Source organism: Lolium rigidum, chromosome 3, assembly GCF_022539505.1.
Source record: "Lolium rigidum isolate FL_2022 chromosome 3, APGP_CSIRO_Lrig_0.1, whole genome shotgun sequence".
NCBI classification, from domain to species: domain Eukaryota; kingdom Viridiplantae; phylum Streptophyta; class Magnoliopsida; order Poales; family Poaceae; genus Lolium; species Lolium rigidum.
The window spans coordinates 278,006,377-278,025,802 of NC_061510.1; the positions used below are offsets into that span (position 1 = coordinate 278,006,377).

Sequence of the window (19,426 nt, forward strand, 5' to 3'; positions counted from 1 at the left end):
GACAAGGGAGGCGGCTGGGACTGTCGTGGTTCTGCGCCCGAGAGAGGCAGATCGACGTTGTTGTCTCGTCAAGGACCCGTTCACGGAACGGCGGCCGGGGAAAGGGGGCCCTTCTGCAAAGTATACTGCGGTGTATACTGCAACTATGGTTTCTGACTATAGTATTTGGGTTGACCAACAATGTATGAGGCAATTATTCCATTTTGTCATTCCATTTTCTTTGGTATTTTCCAAATGCCGATGATTAAAATGTTTGGTCACCGTACACTTGGGGGTGGCGTAAATGAGCCTGGTAAGATAGCACAAATATCAATCTCTTGTGCATCGGACTTGGTCTCACTTACGCCATCCCTGAATGTTAATATTTGTGTTGACCAACAATGTATGAGGCATTTATTCCATTTCTCTTGTGCATCGGACTTGTTGGTCTCACTTTCTTCCATTTTAATCATAGTAGGAACCGGATGAAGACCCCGATGCAAGCGAGCCTGGTGGGTAGAGAGGAGGGAGCAAAGGAGGAACCGGATGAAGACTACTTTGTATCTCGAAATTGTGAAATTTGTATGAATTAAGAGTTGTATGCAAAACATTTGACACTTGCCACTATATATGTATCTCCATCGGGCTCTAAGTACTTGTGATGATGATGTATAATGTTGCTATGTTATATGTGTCCATATTATATCTGTCTATATTATACACTGTATACTGTGTACAAACCTGTATAAAACCCGTATAATACACCAGGGAGCACAAAATCGAGTATACCCGTACATTGTTCGTGGCCCACCAAAATAGAATTCGGTGCCGCACCTATTTCTGTGGCGCAGCTGGTCCATATGCGCCACAGAACACCTTACTTCCGTGGCGCATGGTCCGGTGCACCACAGAAACCCTATTTTTGTGGCGAAGTTTCTGTGGCGCACCGCCCATGCGCCACAGAATCATATTTTCGTGCGCCACTGATGAGGCTTTTCCTACTAGTGGGGGCTCCATGCACTTTCAATCGAGGCAAGAGTTTTTCTTCTCCTCAAGAGTTAAATTTTGGGGATCCTTAGGAGAAGAAAAACCCATGTCAAGAATTCGCTCTATGTCCGGGGAAATACCCCGCAAAATATTAAGCACATAAATTTTCCATAGATCATAATTTGTGCCATCAAATATAAAAAAGTTATTGTGAGTTAATCCCCTAACCGACATCTTTACTCTCAAGGCGGTGAAGCCTAAGAATGAGAGACCTTGCTCTGATACCAATTGAAAGGACACGGATGTCGCCTAGGGGGTGAATAGGCGGTTTAAAACTTTTACGAGATGGGCTTAACAAATGCGGAATAAAACTAGCGTTTACTTTGTCAAGCCCAAACCTATATACTATGGTTCACCTATGTGCACCAACAACTTATGCTAAGCAATATAAGCAACTATGTGATAGCAAGATATATAACTTCAGGCACGATGGCTATCACAAAGTAAAGTGCATAAGTAAAGAGCTAGGGCATAGGAATAACCGAAGTGACGCGGAGACAACGATGTATCCCGAAGTTCACACTCTTGCGAGTGCTACTCTCCGTTGGAGCGGTGTGGACAAGTCACTCCAAATGCACGAGGGCCACCGTATTCTCCTCGAGAATTCCCACCAAAAGGGATGTCCTCAATCCACTATGGGACCTTAGGAAGGTCACCGAACCCGCACAAAGCTTGGGGCTATCTCCACAACTTAATTGGAGGCTCCCAATAAATTGCCACAAAGGACTTGCCCTTGAAGAATCTCCACAACTTAATTGGAGTCCCCAAGAACACCACTAAGACTCCACAAAAGCCTTGCCCTTGAAGAATCTCCACAACTTAATTGGAGTCCCCAAGAACACCACAAAGACCACAAAGACCACTAAGCCGTCTAGGGTCCAAAGACCCAAGAGTAACAACCTTCTTGCTTTCACTTCCACGAATCACCGTGGAGAACTCAAATCGATGCACCAAATGCAATGGCAAGAACACCACAAAGATGCTCAAGTCCTTCTCTCTCAAATTCCAACAAAGCTACAAAAGCTATTGGGGGAATAAGAGAGGAAGAACAATTAGGAGGAGGAACACCAAATTTCTCCAAGATCTAGATCTGGTGGATTCCCCTCACAAAGAGAGGGATTTGATTGGTGAAGATATAGATCTAGATCTCCTCTATATTTCTCTCAAATAGATGCAAGATTCATGGGAGGGAGAGGGAGATAGCAAGCTCAAAGAAGGTCAACAATGGGGGCAAAAACGAGCTCAAACGGATGAGTAACATTGGGGAAGAAGACTCCCTTAAATAGGGCAAGAGAAATCTTCCCGTTATGCACAAAACTCGTCAAAACCGGAACTTCCGGTCATTTGAGGCGGAACTTCCGCCCCCCGGAAGTACCGGCCAACTTCCGGGTGAAGTAGGGCGCCCCCGGAATGGTCCCGGTATGATTTCTGCGTGCAGAATCAGTATTTCCGGAAGTTCACCGGAAGTAGGGCGGAAGTTCCGGCCACCGGAACTTCCGGCTAACTTCCGGCCAAAAAACTGCTTCACGAAAGCTTCAAGAACTTTTGCATCCGGACTCCGATTTTGATGATCTTGTGCTCGTTTCGAAGCTAGTAACATGCTCTACAAGATCATGCAGGGAACCATGATAGTCAAGTAAGGTAAGATAGAAATAAATGATGAAAGGTTTGACCTATCTAAAAAAGACATACCGGTAAAACCTCCAACCTCGAAAATGCAACAAGTTGCCAGTGCAAAAACCATTCTTGATGAACTAGAGCTTGTCATGAGAATAACTACAAGCTCTAAAACATCACATGGATAAGATCCAAATAACAACCAAGAAAGATGATGCAAGGATGCAAAGGTTTGAGCTCTCTCCGAACGATACGATCGAGTTACTCACTCGAGAGCCCTCTTGATAGTACGGCAACTAAACTATAAACCGGTTTCCAACTACACTATGAGACCGGTAGACCGGTGAGAAAGAAACCCTATCAAGAGCAAACCTTATACTTGCGCATTCCTCTTGAGCTCAATGATGACGATCTTGACTGCAACAAGATGGAACGCCTTTCTTGATTGTGCTTGCTTGATGAAGTCTTGTGGATTGCTCCCCCATAATCCACCATGGGAGAGCTTCTTCTTTGGCGCATCTTCACATATCCATGATCACCATATGGATGGCAAGAGCCAAGCAAAGGATCTCTTCGAGATGGCTCATCTTGAACTTGCACTTCATTTCTTCATGGCAAGCTTCAAGCTTATGATCTCTTCGAGTTGGCGCATCTTGAGGTTGCACTTCATTTCTTCATGGCAAGCTTCAAGCATATGATCTCTTCGAGTTGGCTCGTCTTGAACTTGCACTTTATTTTATTGATGTCTTGAAGTTAACTTTGAGAGCTCACTTCATCTTCATCTTCCAGACATACTTGACACTTGATATTCTTGATTTGCTTCTTATTGCAATCCTGAAACCAACATATGGTTCAAGCATTGCCTATGGATAACTCCTACAAATATAACTCAATGCAAAAATTAGTCCATATGGATTGTCATTAATTACCAAAACCACACATGGGGCTCCATGCACTTTCAGTTGGGAGAAAAGTTATGCTACAAAAAGGGAACCTTGTGAGGTTCTCCATGGACCCCTATCTTGATGATACCCCTCTATATGAAGCCTTCCCAGCTCTTTTTGACATTTTACAAGGGCAAGATTGGACATTTTAGAATGCTATGAGTTGTAATTTGTTTGTTCCATCCCAGAGGAGGATGCTACCTGAAACGGTGTCTTGGTGGGAATTTATTAAAAGATGTGCTCTTAGTCATCCTAGTTCCCTGAATTCGGATATAGTTACCTAGAGCTTGTGTGCTAATGGTTGTTTCTCCCCCAAATCGACGTATCAACATTTAGAGAAGCAAAAGTGGGTTGGTTCTCCTCTCTATTCCTTTTGTTGCCAGGAGGAGACTATGAAACATTTATTCTTTGAATGTTCTAATGCCAAGGTGGTTTGGGGTAACCTGGGAGAGATCTTAGGGACTCCTATGTGTCCCTCTTCTTTATGGCAAATTGTGGCATGGTTTTATCAGTTTTATCCCAAGGGAGGAAATTTCATATGTTGCTTCTTGCTGCCATTTGCTGGGAGATTCTGTCCGTTATTTGAGAAAGTTGTTGTCAGTTCCCCTTTGGTGACCATTGCTATGATCTGTTCGCTTTTACATTACTTGGCATGTCTTTTCGAGCGCGGAGATGGGGAAAGGATCATGCTGGGAGCGGACCAAATGCTCCAGCAGGCGTCTGCACTTCACTCCAATGCGGCTCCGGCGACTCCAACCGCTAGACCGAGGATCCTGATGATAACGAATGGCGGAGTTTGATTAGCCCCATGTAGTCGATGATGGTCTTTGCAGTGGTTGATGGAAAATTCATCTGGCTTGATGCTTTTGCTAGGTGTATGCTAGATATGTGTTGGTACCCTTTGAACCTTCATAGTGTAGGGTAGGTTTTTTGCCCCGTAGCTTGGTTTTCGATGTCGAGACCGAGCAACGGGTTTTCCTACCACTTTGTTTTCCTTTGCTGGGCATGGTTTGTCCCTTTCTTTTCCTTTCTCCTGTTTGTTGTGGAAACTGAACATGTATATTTCCGTTATGCTTGTAATGGAAAAGGAAAAAAAGTCCCAGTTAAAAAAGAAAGTGTACGAATTAAGAGAAAAATCTGATGATGTATGGCTCGAGAACTAGTTAGTTTTCAGCTAGCTAAGAAGTGGCAAAGGTGATCCTCCTATTGGGAACAAATCCTGCATGAGAAAAAAAACAGCCTCATCGTACACCCAGCGTGCGCCTGAAGTGGAAGCGGTGACCCAGAAGCCCAATCTCGTCCATGTCACTGTGTCACGACGATTCGAAAGATAGAAAGAAAGAATGAATGAAAGAAAGAAAAAAAGAAAAAAAGGAAGAAATAAAAAGAACGAATCATCTACTGGAGCCGTTGATTCCAGTTGTTCCTGCAGCCAAGTTTCCCGCTACAGAACGACGAAGGAAGCGACGCTGAGGCAAGCTCATCGTGTGCTGTGTGCGGCATTTCATAGGGAAACTGTTATCACGCAGAGCAAAATCCGCGACAATCCAGAACAAATGCAACGCAAAGTAGAATCCCCAATTAAACCCGTATATAAGCACGGTTAAAAGTACAACGCACACCGATCCACACTTGTAACGATAGTAGGAGTAGTATAAAGCTGATGATCGTACCCTTGAAACAACAAACTCGCCAAATCGTATAAGGAAATGCTACCGGCCGGGGGTGGGACGGCGGTGGCCGGGCAATAAAGCCTACTGGCCGGCGGCGAAGGCCTCGACGGGGAAGGTCTTGGTGACGCCGGCGAGGCTCTTGAAGACGATCTTGCCGGTGGGCGGGTCGTCGACGTTGATCTCGTTGACCGGCGGCCACAGCATGAGCTCCTTGGCCTTGACGCCCTTGAGCTTCTTGATGCTCTTGACCTTGACGTACCCGGTGATCTCCACGTCGTAGCTCACCTGCTTGCTCACCAGCTTGAACTTGTGCTCCACCTTCTTCTTCTGCGAGATCCACATGTAGCCGGTGGCGCGCACGAAGCCGACCTCGATCACCTCGGCCAACGGCAGCAGGCCCAGGGGAAGCCCGAACTCCTCCAGCAGCGACGTGGCCATCTTCAGGCCCTCCTCGTGACCCTTCTTCACCACGGCTCCCTCCCTCTCAGCCATGGCTAGCTGCTGATTTCCTTAGGTAGCCTCGATTGTGTATGCTTGTGTTGGGGTTGTATTGCATCTGTGGGAGATTTATAAGATGCGGAGAAGCAGGCATGGCCAAACGAGTCATGTCACTTGTTGCATCCTCGAATTCATCGTTAGATTTTAGGAGTTTCGACGTGATGATCGTGGCAACGAGCAAGGCGGTGTTGTCTACTTCTGTATGTTGCAACTTGCAAGAATGGCTTTGTGGAGTCCGCGGCCGGCAAGGGAAAGCACCAGTGCTAAAACTCCTAGCTCGTTTCAACTCAATTGGTCACTACTATACAGGCTTCCATGTCTGGCTGGGAAGTGGGAACCAACACGTCGTGCAACAGTGTTACCATGGACAAATTCATCAGCAGAAACGTTCTGCTTGGAGGAACAGGTTTGAAAAAGCAATTGAATGTCGAAATGGTGAACAAATGCCACAGAAAAAAACTGCTACGAACAATCGTCAGAAGAGCCTTTAGCTATTTAAATAAAGAAAAAACAAAACGTTAGTTGTAGCACCCGCTGGGGAGCAGACATAACAAACGGGGACATGCCGCTTCTTTTATTATTGAGCAACGCTAATCCGGTGACAACAAAAACCACAACAGTCCTACATTTGAAGTGTTCACTTCTTCAGGTTATAGCAATACATTTAGCATACAAACGACTACACTCAACTCAAACGGCTAAACTATGATGTGCCAGCGATCAACACAAACTTTAGGAAGACTGTCGGAGCTCCGGGCGCACAAAATCAGCATCAGCAGTCACTGAGATGTCAACGGTGGGCCTCAGCTGAGCGCAGACTTCAATGGCGCCATGTACAGGGTCAGACATAAAATTGCTGATAAGATCTTGATTAATTGGTGCTTTCTTGTCGACAGTCACGAAAGCTTGTTGAGTCAAGACATAGTCAAAGCGCGGAGCCCACTTCCTTGACCCTAAGCGGGCTGTCGTGGAGCAGTTATCAACCATGAATGCCACCCCACGAGCATGCATGAACGGGTTTAGGGAGTCGACAGACTCGATCACACTCTCGTTGATGATCTCGGAATACGAGTGGCCCTTTTTTCGGAGGACTTCGATCTATATTGGCGTAAAACAGAAAAAATGAATGAATATTTGTGAAATTGTACATCCAAATCCGTATATGAAGTAAAGGAATCCTACCTGAGCCATCATCATTGCAACAAACACTCCAGCGGTGAATGGATGTAATGGGCCAAGATCTCCTTGCGGCCGGGTTGAACGCACCCTTTCACCCACCTTCCACATACGTGTTTGATCAATGTTGCCCATAGGGAAAGCAGGGAGGCCTTCCTTTTCCTACAAAGATATAAACAACAGGATATGCCCCAAATATTATGATTTCGGGAACATTCACGAATATTAAATAAGATTTTAATTCACGTTTAAACAGTGTATGGAAGGGCTTACATAAAATCTCCTCCCAGCCAGCACAACACTTCTAATTTCACTTCCAGAAGAAACATCTTCATAGCACTCGTAAAGTATGTCCATGCTTGGGTAATACGCAGCGCTGTATGCCTCGTTGAACTGCTTCTTTCCTTCTTCTGTTAAAGAGTTGTAAACTTCGAGCATCCCCTGGTACCATACAAAACATTATAGCAAGTACAGTCCGAAGGAGATAGATGTAGATTGAAAGTATAACTCTGCATACCTTCTTTGAAATAGTTTTTGAGACAATTCCAGTGATGCACTCCACAGTGTTCTTATATGCCAAGTCCTCATCCATTCCTTGTTCTGTGTATCTTCTGAACAGAGCCTCCACAATGCCATGAACAGCGCCAAGCAATATACCTATATGGTAGATTAGTCATCAATAAGTCGCAACGCAAATTATACCGAGGCAGACAGGAAGCTAGGTCACCTCGCTCGCCAAAGATATCACTCCGGTACTCCTGCTCTAGAGTTGTCGCGAATGTGAAAGGAGAACCTAGAGCAATTGACCACCCTAGAGCAACATCTGTAGCCCTTCCATCAACATCCTGTATAAAAAGTATAGAAGGACGGGCAACAGTTATTGAAATATATATACTTGAAGAACTAAGAAAATGAATGCATGTTCACTGAAATGAAATCAATTAAGTTGAATAGTACAATGTACAGGCAATATCCACTTATAACATACCTGGTGAACAGCAAAGCTAGAGTTGATACCAGCACCATTTATCTCTTTGCCCTGAACGTAAAGTCTTCTAACTGATGGGCCCATTCCCTTGGGACATACAGCAATCACACTGATGTTTTTTGGGAAATCAAGGCCAACTGATTGCAAATGTCCAAGGAGAAATCCGTGCGACAAACCAAGAATACTGTTGGGTTTCATGTGTGAGAAAATCTTCTCATAGTTATCTGCCTGCACAAAGTATTAAAAAAAATCAATTTACAGCATTCTTGTTTAGATGAAGTGAAAGAGGAGCAACTAAAATTTGCTCAAACAAGGAACTGAAGCAGAAAATCAGGTGTACCATCTATCAATACTGAGAAAGGGAGCACAACTGTAACCTATAAATAGCAAGCAGGGCAATTCCACAGGAAAATGTTCATGCTGAGCAACATAAGATGTGTGCTACGATTCTGAAACTTATCAGGAAAAGAAAAGAAAAGTTTGTTTTTCGCCCCTCAACTTCCGGGTTTGATCACTTTTGGTCTCTGAATTAAGAAATCACGCAGTTTGCACCATCAACTGAAGAAAAAGTTCACTTTTAGTCCGTGAACTCAAAGTGGTTCCGTCGACTATGTGGTCTAATTATTGACCAAAATTGACCTGTGACAGTAAAAATTGGCATCTAAAAGTTGCCACCTCGTCTTCTTCATACTATGTGGAAGGCATTTTATCGAACAGTAGGCCAGGACAGTTACAACTATGTCATTGCCGGTGGCAGCAGCAAAGAAGCACCGGAGGTTGTAGCTCACGACATGGCCATCTGCGTCGCAGACAAAGGGGATGGACCTGCATGCGGGAGACAACAGCAGGATAGCGTATGCCCAGCATAGGCTAAAGAACCAGGCCTCTGAGAGTGTGTCACCGGTGTCATGCCTCTGCCTACGTGCAGCCAGGTGTAAGTGCAGCATGAGCCACGGGGGCAGCATGGCGGCGGCTCGGAGGTAAATAAAAACGATGGAAGGGGAGGTGGTCCAGCACGGGTAGGCAGTCGAGCAAGAGGTCTGAACCAGACTTGAATCCACCAAGGTCGAAGCTGGAGACGGTGTTGTACTTGTTTGTTGGCATGTCGGAGCAAGACAGGCCATGGTGGCGACGCAGAGCATCAGGGGCGCATCTTCTCCAGTGGCTGGGCCCACACCTCAGTGGCGCGCAGTCCGTCCTCACACTGGGTGCTCCTGATGGCCTGTGGGAGCTGCACTTCCGACAGAAGTAGGGAACGTGCTTGGCGTCGCCACACGCAAGGAGTGGGGAGGCGGAGGGGCTATGACGGTTGCCATGGAGGGGATGGACATGCACGAGGGACAGGGCGAACCCACTGGTGATGTGTGCGTTCCTCTGCAAAGGAGACGTTGAGGCTCCAGCTGATGCTCAAGCTATGATAGTGTTGTGGCCATGCAGCTCCAGGCATGCGTCTAATGGCACACCACGCTGCAGCTCCGGTGGCGTGTGCTCGAGGACCGCTGTGCATGGGTCGACGAGGGGCTGCACTCACCTGCTGCCACCACCAGTTGGTCATCGTCTGAGATGAGATGGAGAACTGTTCGACAAAATGCCCAGTGCAGAGGAGAAGAGAAGGATCATAAGGGGGGAGAATAATGTGAGATGGAAAACTGAAATTCAATTTGAATCGCCGTATATCAGCTTTGGTAAAAAAAAAACACCACCACGTCATTGACAAAACCACTTGGAGTCAGGAGAGGGCCAAAGTGCCTGGTCTGTCAGTTGAGGGGTTAATTTGTCTGGTTTTGCAGTTAAGAGACCAAAATTGATAAACCTGAGAAGTTGATCGGCGAAAAAAAATGAACTTTTCTCTCACGAGAAAGGTACTATCCTAAAAATATAAGAAAAAGAACATGCCATGCAGGTAAGGTTCAATATGTGATTGCAGACATAAATCTTCAAAAGACTAGAATTAATATGATTCAAATAAATATTTATAAGTGTACACTGGTACAGCAGCACACAGGGACGGAGGGAGGGACCGGTCATAGCACATATCCGATGTGCGAGTGTGAACCAAAAGAAGCAAACCTGGGCAGAATCTGATATCAACAACAAAAGAAGATCGCTGCCCGAGACAGTCTCCAAAATATCTCCCAAGGTCCCAGTTTCTTCAGTGAAACCAGCTGCACGTGCTTCTTGGAAAGATTTGGAACCTTTACGAAGACCAATCTGAAATCAACAGGCGGGATATTAGTGTCAGATGTTGCTTCTGTTTTGCTAACAGAATAACTGAAAAGGAAACAAATACATCTCCCGAGAATAAAGGACAAAAATGCTTGTCAGGCCAAATTACTGAAAGTAAAGATTCAGAGGTTGTACATAACAGTCAGAAGCTTTGATTTTCTGTACCAGTGTTAAAATATAAATGGTGCCAAGTGCAAGCAAGACCTAACCTTAACAACAATGTCCAACTTAGCCTCAGCAAGTGAGTCTCTCAAGTTCTGAGCTTGTGCTGGACCCTGTAAAAATAGCATAAACACTGTTATAACCTGATCGTGCCTTCGACAATAGAAGTTCTTTTCGTTACACAGAAGATCTTTGAAGTAAATGGGAGAATGATATTCAAACACATCACCATAAGCATTCACTTGTAGAGATATCAGTACTTTCAATTAATTGGTGATGCTTCATTGTTTCTTGAACCACAAATATAAGTATCAGCCCGAACTGAATCCTAACTAGATCTAACAAGTAAGACTAGCACTATCCAGCCTACGGGCAAACTATATCAGTATATCAGCATCCTGTGATTGTTCATAAGAAGATCAAAACTGTGTTGTAACAGAAGTTTCACCACCACCATTTTCTTAACATAAGAGACGTCTGATACATATAAAACCCCCGGATATCGACACTGATGTCAACATACACACTCAAACTGAAAAGAAGGAGTGCATCCATTTTACCTGCGAGCCCCATCCAAGCACGCCAATCTGCTTGATCCCCTTGAACGCCTCTGGCAGCAGCGGGAAAAGATCCCTCCCACCCCTCACGATAAACTGCAACCAAAATCCTCACAAACATCACAAACTGTATCTGTTTGACTGTTTCACAGATCAGTCGCCAAAGGATCACAGAGAAGACAGCATGGGTACAAATCGGACCTCCTCATGGCCGGCCAAGGACACCTTCTCCTGCTTGAAGACGGAGGTCTCGAAGTCGAGCGACGGCATGGTGGTGCTGATCACCGACGGCGACGCAACCTTGGCGGATACGGCGCCGCGGCGGCCGGCGGAGGCGGCGAGGAGGCATGGGGGCTGAGCGGCGGAGAAGGATACGGAACCGACGGCCGGGGTTTTGGCGGCGGGGTTTAGGGTTTTGGGGTGGGAGAAGGCGATGGAGGAAGCGGAGGAAGTGGCCGCCGCCATTTTTGCGATGCGAGGACTAGGGTGGCTGCGCGACCGGAAAAAGAGGAGGCTACTTGGAGGTGCGCCCGTGGACCTATATGCGCTGCAACCTGGAAGGGCGACAATAGGATATTCACATGATGGACAAATTTGCTATTGCTACTCATGTTTAACTTTTTTTTTTAAAGGGAACTGGTTTTTAGTGCCGGCTATTTCGATCAATAATACCGCACGCATATTATTACATGACAAACTTTGACCAAAAAAATTAAACAACAAAATCTTGATTATATTCTACATAGTTGCCGATTGATATGTGTCAATGTTAATAAGTGGATTAGTGTTGAATTCAAATTGAAAAACACTTTCTAACACTATAAGTTAATTTTATACCAATAATCTTTATATGTTTAGAGTAATTGTTACTAAAAAAACACGAAAAAGAGAGTGCCTTATTCATTGAAATGAATGAAATACTACAATCCCTAAAAAATGCTTTGTCCTCTCTCTCTAATCGTCATTGTTCTTGCACAATTGAGCTCTTGTTGCATGGTGACATAGAGTTATGAGCATTTCCCGTAATCCAATAAGCCAAATAAATTAAATTTGTCAAGGACATACCCGACGAGAAGGGATGCAAACAGGGCGGGATGAAGGGCAATAACACAATAAATGTGTACTATAAACATGTACACATATTTAGAATGTTTCACTCGAATACCAAATGCCAAAAAAGTCGGATCAACACCCCCATATATTTAATAGAACACTAAATTTGTGCAAATAAGTATGCATATGACAAAGCATAGTACTTTCAATAAAGTGAAAAAAATGCCAATTTGGTGCCAAGGGGATGTACGATTTGGTCATGAAAACTTGCAAATCGTGAATTCTAGATCATGAAGTTGCCACGGGTGAGCGTTTTGGTCACGAACTTGCAAATTTGAATTCTAGATCATGAAGTTGCCACATGTGAGCATTGGTCACTCAGGTATGGTTATTGTGTTTCTTCTCTTTTGAGAGCCTTATCTCTCTCCCTACCTCGCTCCCTAATATACCCAAAAAGATGTAGAGTAGAGGGTTGGTAGCCAGTGAGCTACCGAATCCGACTTGATTTAATGGTGGTTCGATTTATTTTGAACAAGTACTATAACAATTCAGCAAACTTTAATGCAAGACATAAATGATTCATAAGCAAGCTTATGCATTGATAACTGTTCCTAACATTTGATCTTAAAATACATGTTTTAAGAAACTTTGTTCCTTTGACTTGGAAAGAAGTAGAAAATTCCTTTGCAAAGAAGTCAAATATTAGCACATACAAAATAATTAGGCTTCCAAATATCATTACTTAAGGGCATGCTTACAAATAGTTTATCGCAGCAAAGAGTAATTGATGACCTACAAAAGCACATAATCGTTTAAGCATGTTTCAATGGAAGTATTAATTCCGGTTTTATATCAATCCCAACAAAGAACCAAAATATAAGTGTTTTATAGGTGTTTCTGTCGAATCCAAGGTGTCACAAGTCTTGAGTGAATTGATTGTAAGCAATGAAAGGGGGAAAATATGAATAATAAGTGTGGTTCAATACGATATAGTAAAATAAAGTATGAAAGTACATAACATAAACATTAAAGGATTATGAGAGTTGTTGTGAGTTCCCATGAGATGAGAAGTTAGGCGCGGGGAGATTCAGTTTATGGTCATAGTGAATGTGGCAAATGAAATGAGTGTACTATGCCATTATAGTATTAGAATATGAATAGGCAAGAGCAAGACTCCTCTAAGTAGATCTCATCTGACTTCATTAGTCCTACCTGTTACCACCAGCCATGGTCAGCGCAACAATAAAGATCTATATACCAGATCGATGCAATAGGCTTTATAGGTCCTTGTCATCCCCAAGTCATACTAGATCAACTTTGACGTCTACTGTGTCACTCGGAGATCGCGGACTAGTACATAAGATCATGTCTTTGGAGTTCACAAGATCATGTTGTCCAGGCATTTAATTTAGACAATAAGCATTATAGATAACACAAATAATTAAAGCATTCATAATAATAATTATCATATCCACAAATGGATGAACATTGAAAAGCATAACACATCTCACCAATCTCCTACATCATCCACACCTATGGGGTTACTCGCACATGAGAGGGGAAACACACAGAGAGATAATCATGATGTAAATATGGTTCCTCTCAATATTACCGGAGATCTCCACAATAAAGTTGTAGATCAAACCAAATACAAGCAAATGTATGAATAGAGTTCTCCATACCCTAATCTTACAAGTATAAATTTCTCTCTATCTCTGTTATGCAAGGGGAAATAACAATCAACGGAGGATTAGGAGGGTGGAGATTGTAGATCAAATCACAGTGATGTTCTTCTCCTCGGATATCTTCTCCTCTCTTCTCAAGTGTGTGCGGCGGTTTTGTTTTCTGTTTTCTGTCTTCTCCTCTTTTTTTGGTCTTGCCTCCTTCACGAAAGTTGTTCCTTTTGAAGAGGCGAAGGCGGTGGCAGCTGGTACGGACGGTTTGTGCGGGTGGGTTGCCGTCGTACCAGGGCTTGCCGAAGCCTCTAAAATGATTCTGGTTTGTCTTCGAATTAGTAAGTTTCCTAATTCCCTCCAATTAACACATAAATGAGTTCCACTCCTTTTGAAGGTGCTACGTACCTAAAAGTGACAATACAAAACAAGGTTTCTCTATTCTCGTAATATTAGCGTTAGTTGAAACCGGAAAACCATCAAAACCAAATAAGAATGAGTAGAAAACCCTTTGTAAAAAGTGAATAAAATAGGATCTATCAACTCCCCAATCTTAGATTTTACTCGTCCTCGAGTGACAAAGTGATAAAGCATGATAGAGGCTAGTAAAAAAAGAACTCAAAAGCTAGAAAATTGTATCTGATCTTTATTCTTCACAAAAATTCTGCAACCTTAAACTTGATGACAAAAGTATTTGAATGGTTGCACCTATCCTATCTTCCTAGCCACATGGACTTGTTATTCAATAAATTTTAAACACACATCAAGTTTCAAGAGTTTAGCTAGGTTCGCAAAGCAAAATCTTTAGAGCCTCTCTCAATGAGAGTTAAAAGGTTCATATCAACATGTGTTCATCAAGTTTGGAGTGTTTAAATATTTTTCAAAAGTCATATAATATTAGAGCAGCTTATTTGTAGGGATTCGTAGCATAGAAAACAAAAAAGTTCTACTGCAAGAACGAATAACAAGCCAAGATCTAATCTTATAAATGGTAGAAACGAGGTGAAGATCAACATATCCTCGAAGATCGCTAAGCGTTAACGAGATAAATCTCGTGGTGGATGTAGTCGATCACTTGCCGCTTGCAAAAGTGTGTAGACGATCTTGACGGTGCCACAATGGGGCAGCACATCCACACTCGGTCACACGTACGGTGTTGATGACGACGTCCTTCTCCCCGTTCCAACGGGCATCAGATGTAGTAGATCCTCCTCGGAATCTCGCCAGCACGACGGAGTGGTGACGGTGGTGGTGGAGATCTCTGGCAGCGCTTTGCCGTAAGCACCGCGGGAGAGGATGAAGGAGGGGAGTGGCTAGGGTTTGGGAGCCAGGGACAGACCACCATTTAAGCAGGAGAAGAAGTGAAGAAGAATAACCCCCGTTTGATTCCTGTTTGTTGAACTACCCTATGACCCCTCTTTGTTGAACTCCGTTGTGATGATAAACTGCCAGTCGTAGGTAGAAAATATCGTTATTATCTACCATTCATAGTAGATAGGGATATGTTCATGAACTGTTAGCTTCGTAAGTGTGCAATTGCTGAACTGGTGAATTGTGATTTCTGTGTGATGGAGGTGATCGTATGGTAAGATGGTACCAAAAAGGTGTTGTTTCGTCTCTATCGATATTTAGGGTTGGTTGCAAACAAACAAATAAAAGGATCTTTTTTGGTTCAAACCATGCAGCCCGAGCAAGGCTAATTCTGATGTATAGCTCATTCCGGTAGCGCAAGTGTACTCACATCATTGCGCTAGTGATCCCCAAAATCTACCAGATACCAAGAACGCCCTGAAGATGCATTGTTCAACACGAGTAGGTTATTAAATGTAAGAGCATGTCCAGTCATGTCCCCCAAACCGTCCCCAAACAGCGCCGGATTGAGCGTTTGGGGGACGTGTTTCGTTCGTGTCGCGTTTGGGGGACGTCATTCCCCAGCCGCGTCCCCCAAACGCCGCCCCCAAACATTAAAATACTCTTTTTTTATGTTTTTGCATTTTTATTTCAATAAAGAGAAGAAATATTCCACAAACTAATACATAATTTGGAATGTGGTTTACATGAAGATATAGTTGGGAACACGGTTTCCACAAACTAACATAGTTTGAACCATGGTTGACAGAAATATAAAAAGATTGCAAAAAAACTAAACTTAACTAGGCCGGGCATCGAAGGTTTCGTATGTTCGCTGCCAAGAAAGAACACTCGAGGGCACACCCAGTCACCCAAACTGGAAAATCCAGCTGGTGAGGGTGCCCATGTTGGTTCTTCCGAGGAAGAACATCGAGAAACCTTCGTGCATTTTTTCCGCTGCGAAGAAACAACACTCTTCAGTCGTCGTCCTCCTCGGTGCTGTCGCCGTGGTAGTTCCGGCGGCAATGCGTCTTGTCGAACACCTTGCCGCTCATGTCCCTGTCGCCGAAGTAGGAGAACACGAGCATGAAGCCGGCTTCGAGGCGGTGGTAGCGCGCGAACTTCTCCCAGCCGATATGGAGGTACGTACATCTTGCCGCGCGCGTCGTAGATCACGTCGACGATCCACCGGCAGTAGTGGCAGCCATCCTCCCGCAAATGCAGCGAGCCCGGGCGCTTGTCGTCGGTGACGAAGTCGGCGAAGTCGTCCGACAGCCTCTGGATGTCGTGTCGGTCGCCCTTGAGGATGACGATGAGGACGACGATGAGGACGACGATGAGGACGACGACGGCACGGGCCCCTCATCATCATGCCGTTCCGACGATGAGGACGATGACTGATACGTCTCCAACGTATCGATAATTTCTTATGTTCCATGCTACTTTTATGATGATACTCACATGTTTTATACATACTTTATGTCATATTTATGCATTTTCCGGCACTAACCTATTAACGAGATGCCGAAGAGCTAGTTATTGTTTTCTGCTGTTTTTGGTTTCAGAAATCCTAGTAAGGAAATATTCTCGGAATTGGACGAAATCAACGCCCAGGATCTTATTTTTCCACAAAGCTTCCAGAAGTCCGGAGAGGAAACGAAGTGGGGCGACGAGGCGCCCACACAACAGGGCGACGCGGCCCAGGTGCTGGCCGCGCGACCCTGGCGTGTGGGGCCCTCGTGGCGCCCCCTGACCTACCCTTCCGCCTACATAAGCCTTCGTCGAAAATAGCTCCAGTACCGAGAGCCACGATACGGAAAACCTTCCAGAGACGCCGCCGCCGCCAATCCCATCTCGGGGGATTCAGGAGATCGCCTCCGGCACCCTGCCGGAGAGGGGAATCATCTCCCGGAGGACTCTTCACCGCCATGGTCGCCTCCGGAGTGAAGTGTGAGTAGTTCACCCCTGGACTATGGGTCCATAGCAGTAGCTAGATGGTCTTCTTCTCCTAAGTGTGCTATCATTGTTAGATCTTGTGAGCCATGATCAAGATCATCTATTTGTAATGCTACATGTTGCGTTTGTTGGGATCCGATGAATATGGAATACTATGCTATGTTGATTATCAATCTATCTATGTGTTGTTTATGATCTTGCAAGCTCTCCGTTATTAGTAGAGGCTCTGGCCAAGTTGATAATTGTAACTCCAAGAGGGAGTATTTATGCTCGATAGTGGGTTCATGTCTCCATTAAATCTGGGGGAGTGACAGCAACCCCTAAGGTTGTGGATGTGCTTTGTTGCCACTAGGGATAAAACATCAATGCTATGTCTAAGGATGTATTTGTTGATTACATTACGCACCATACTTAATGCAATTGTCTATTGTTTGCAACTTAATACTGGAATGGGTTCGGATGATAACCTGAAGGTGGACTTTTTAGGCATAGATGCATGCTGGATAATGGTCTATGTACTTTGTCGTAATGCCCAATTAAATGAATCTCACACTACTCATCATAACATGTATGTGCATGGTCATGCCCTCTTTATTTGTCAATTGCCCAACTGTAATTTGTTCACCCAACATGCTATTTATCTTATGGCAGAGACACCACTAGTGAACTGTGGACCCCGGTCCATTCTTTTACATCGAATACAATCTACTGCAATACTCGTTCTATTGTTCTCTGCAAACATCATCATCCACACTATACATCTAATCCTTTGTTACAGCAAGCCGGTGAGATTGACAACCTCACTGTCACGTTGGGGCAAAGTAATTTGGTTGTGTTGTGCAGATTCCACGTTGGCGCCGGAATCCCTGGTGTTGTGCCGCACTACACTCCGCCGCCATCAACCTTCGACGTGCTTCTTGGCTCCTACTGGTTCGATAAACCTTGGTTTCTTACTGAGGGAAACTTACTGCTGTACGCATCACACCTTCCTCTTGGGGTTCCCAACGGACGCGTGTTGGACGGAAAGATATACGTCAACTACACGCAGCAAGTAGATTTTCTGGCGCCGTTGCCGGGGAGATCAAGACACGCTGCAAGGGGAGTCTCCACCTCCAATCTCTTTACTTTGTTTTTGTCTTGCTTTACTTTTATTTACTTCTTTGTTTGCTGCACTAAAACAAAACACAAAAAAATTAGTTGCTAGTTTTACTTTATTTACTGTCTTGTTCTCCATATTAAAAACACAAAAAATTAGTTACTTGCATTTACTTTATCTAGTTTGCTTTATTTACTATTGCTAAAATGGGTACTCCTGAAAATACTAAGTTGTGTGACTTCACAAACACAAATAATAATGATTTCTTATGCACACCTATTGCTCCACCCTCTACTACAGCAGAATTCTTTGAAATTAAACCTGCTTTACTGAATCTTGTTATGAGAGAGCAATTTTCTGGTGTTAGTTCTGATGATGCTGTTGCCCATCTTAATAATTTTGTTGAACTATGTGAAATGCAAAAGTATAAGGATGTAGATGGTGACATTATAAAATTAAAATTATTTCCTTTCTCATTAAGAGGAAGAGCTAAAGATTGATTGCTATCTCTGCCTAAGAATAGTATTGATTCATGGACTAAATGTAAGGATGCTTTTATTGGTAGATATTATCTTCCTGCTAAAATTATATCTTTGAGAAGTAGCATAATGAATTTTAAACAATTGGATACTGAGCATGTTGCCCAAGCTTGGGAAAGAATGAAATCTTTGGTTAAAAATTGCCCAACCCATGGACTGACTACTTGGATGATCATCCAAACCTTTTATGCAGGACTGAATTTTTCTTCACGGAACCTATTGGATTCAGCTGCTGGAGGTACCTTTATGTCCATCACTCTAGGCGCCGCAACAAAGCTTCTTGATAATATGATGATTAATTACTCTGAATGGCACACGGAAAGAGCTCCACAAGGTAAGAAGGTAAATTCTGTTGAAGAAACCTCCTCCTTGAGTGATAAGATTGATGCTATTATGTCTATGCTTGTGAATGGTAGGACTAATGTTGATCCTAATAATGTTCCGTTAGCTTCAGTGGTTGCTCAAGAAGAACATGTTGATGTGAACTTCATTAAAAATAACAATTACAATAACTCTAGGCCATATCCTGCTAATGGTAACTCTTATAGTAGATATGTTTCACCTAATGAGGAAAAGATGTTAGAAATTGAAAGATCTACTAAGAGCTTTATGCAATCCCAATATGAGCAAAATAAATTGTTTACTAAAACTATGAATGAACAATCTACCTTGTTGAAAAATATAGGAAATCAACTTGAAAATCTGAATATGGAGATCTCTGGGTTGCAAACTAAACTTGCAAATGCTGAAAACCGAATCTCATACATGTCTGCGTCACAATCTTCCTTAATTAATAAAATGGCTGCTAAACCTGAGGATATTGATAATAAAATTGTTACTACAGCAAACGCCATCCAAGTTAGAATTAATGAGAATATAAGATTGATGGCCG

General features: G+C 43.7%; 2 protein-coding genes across 2 annotated transcripts; both read right to left on the reverse strand.

Annotated features, from left to right (window-relative positions):
• Nucleotides 1-5,341: 5,341 nt before the first annotated feature.
• LOC124696569 lies at nt 5,342-5,752 on the reverse strand. Its single transcript, XM_047229279.1, has one exon. It carries the CDS (start codon nt 5,750-5,752, stop codon nt 5,342-5,344), a length of 411 nt encoding a protein of 136 aa, XP_047085235.1.
• A 554-nt stretch (nt 5,753-6,306) lies between these two features.
• On the reverse strand, nt 6,307-11,372 carry LOC124703466 (ketol-acid reductoisomerase, chloroplastic-like). Its single transcript, XM_047235679.1, has 10 exons — nt 11,069-11,372; nt 10,871-10,963; nt 10,358-10,423; nt 9,993-10,133; nt 7,923-8,150; nt 7,662-7,779; nt 7,452-7,591; nt 7,208-7,375; nt 6,941-7,096; nt 6,307-6,856 (listed from the first exon to the last, which is right to left on the reverse strand). The coding sequence occupies exons 1-10, from the start codon at nt 11,330-11,332 to the stop codon at nt 6,491-6,493; spliced, it is 1,740 nt and encodes a 579-aa protein (XP_047091635.1). The 5' UTR covers nt 11,333-11,372; the 3' UTR covers nt 6,307-6,490.
• Between the last annotated feature and the right edge of the window lie 8,054 nt (nt 11,373-19,426).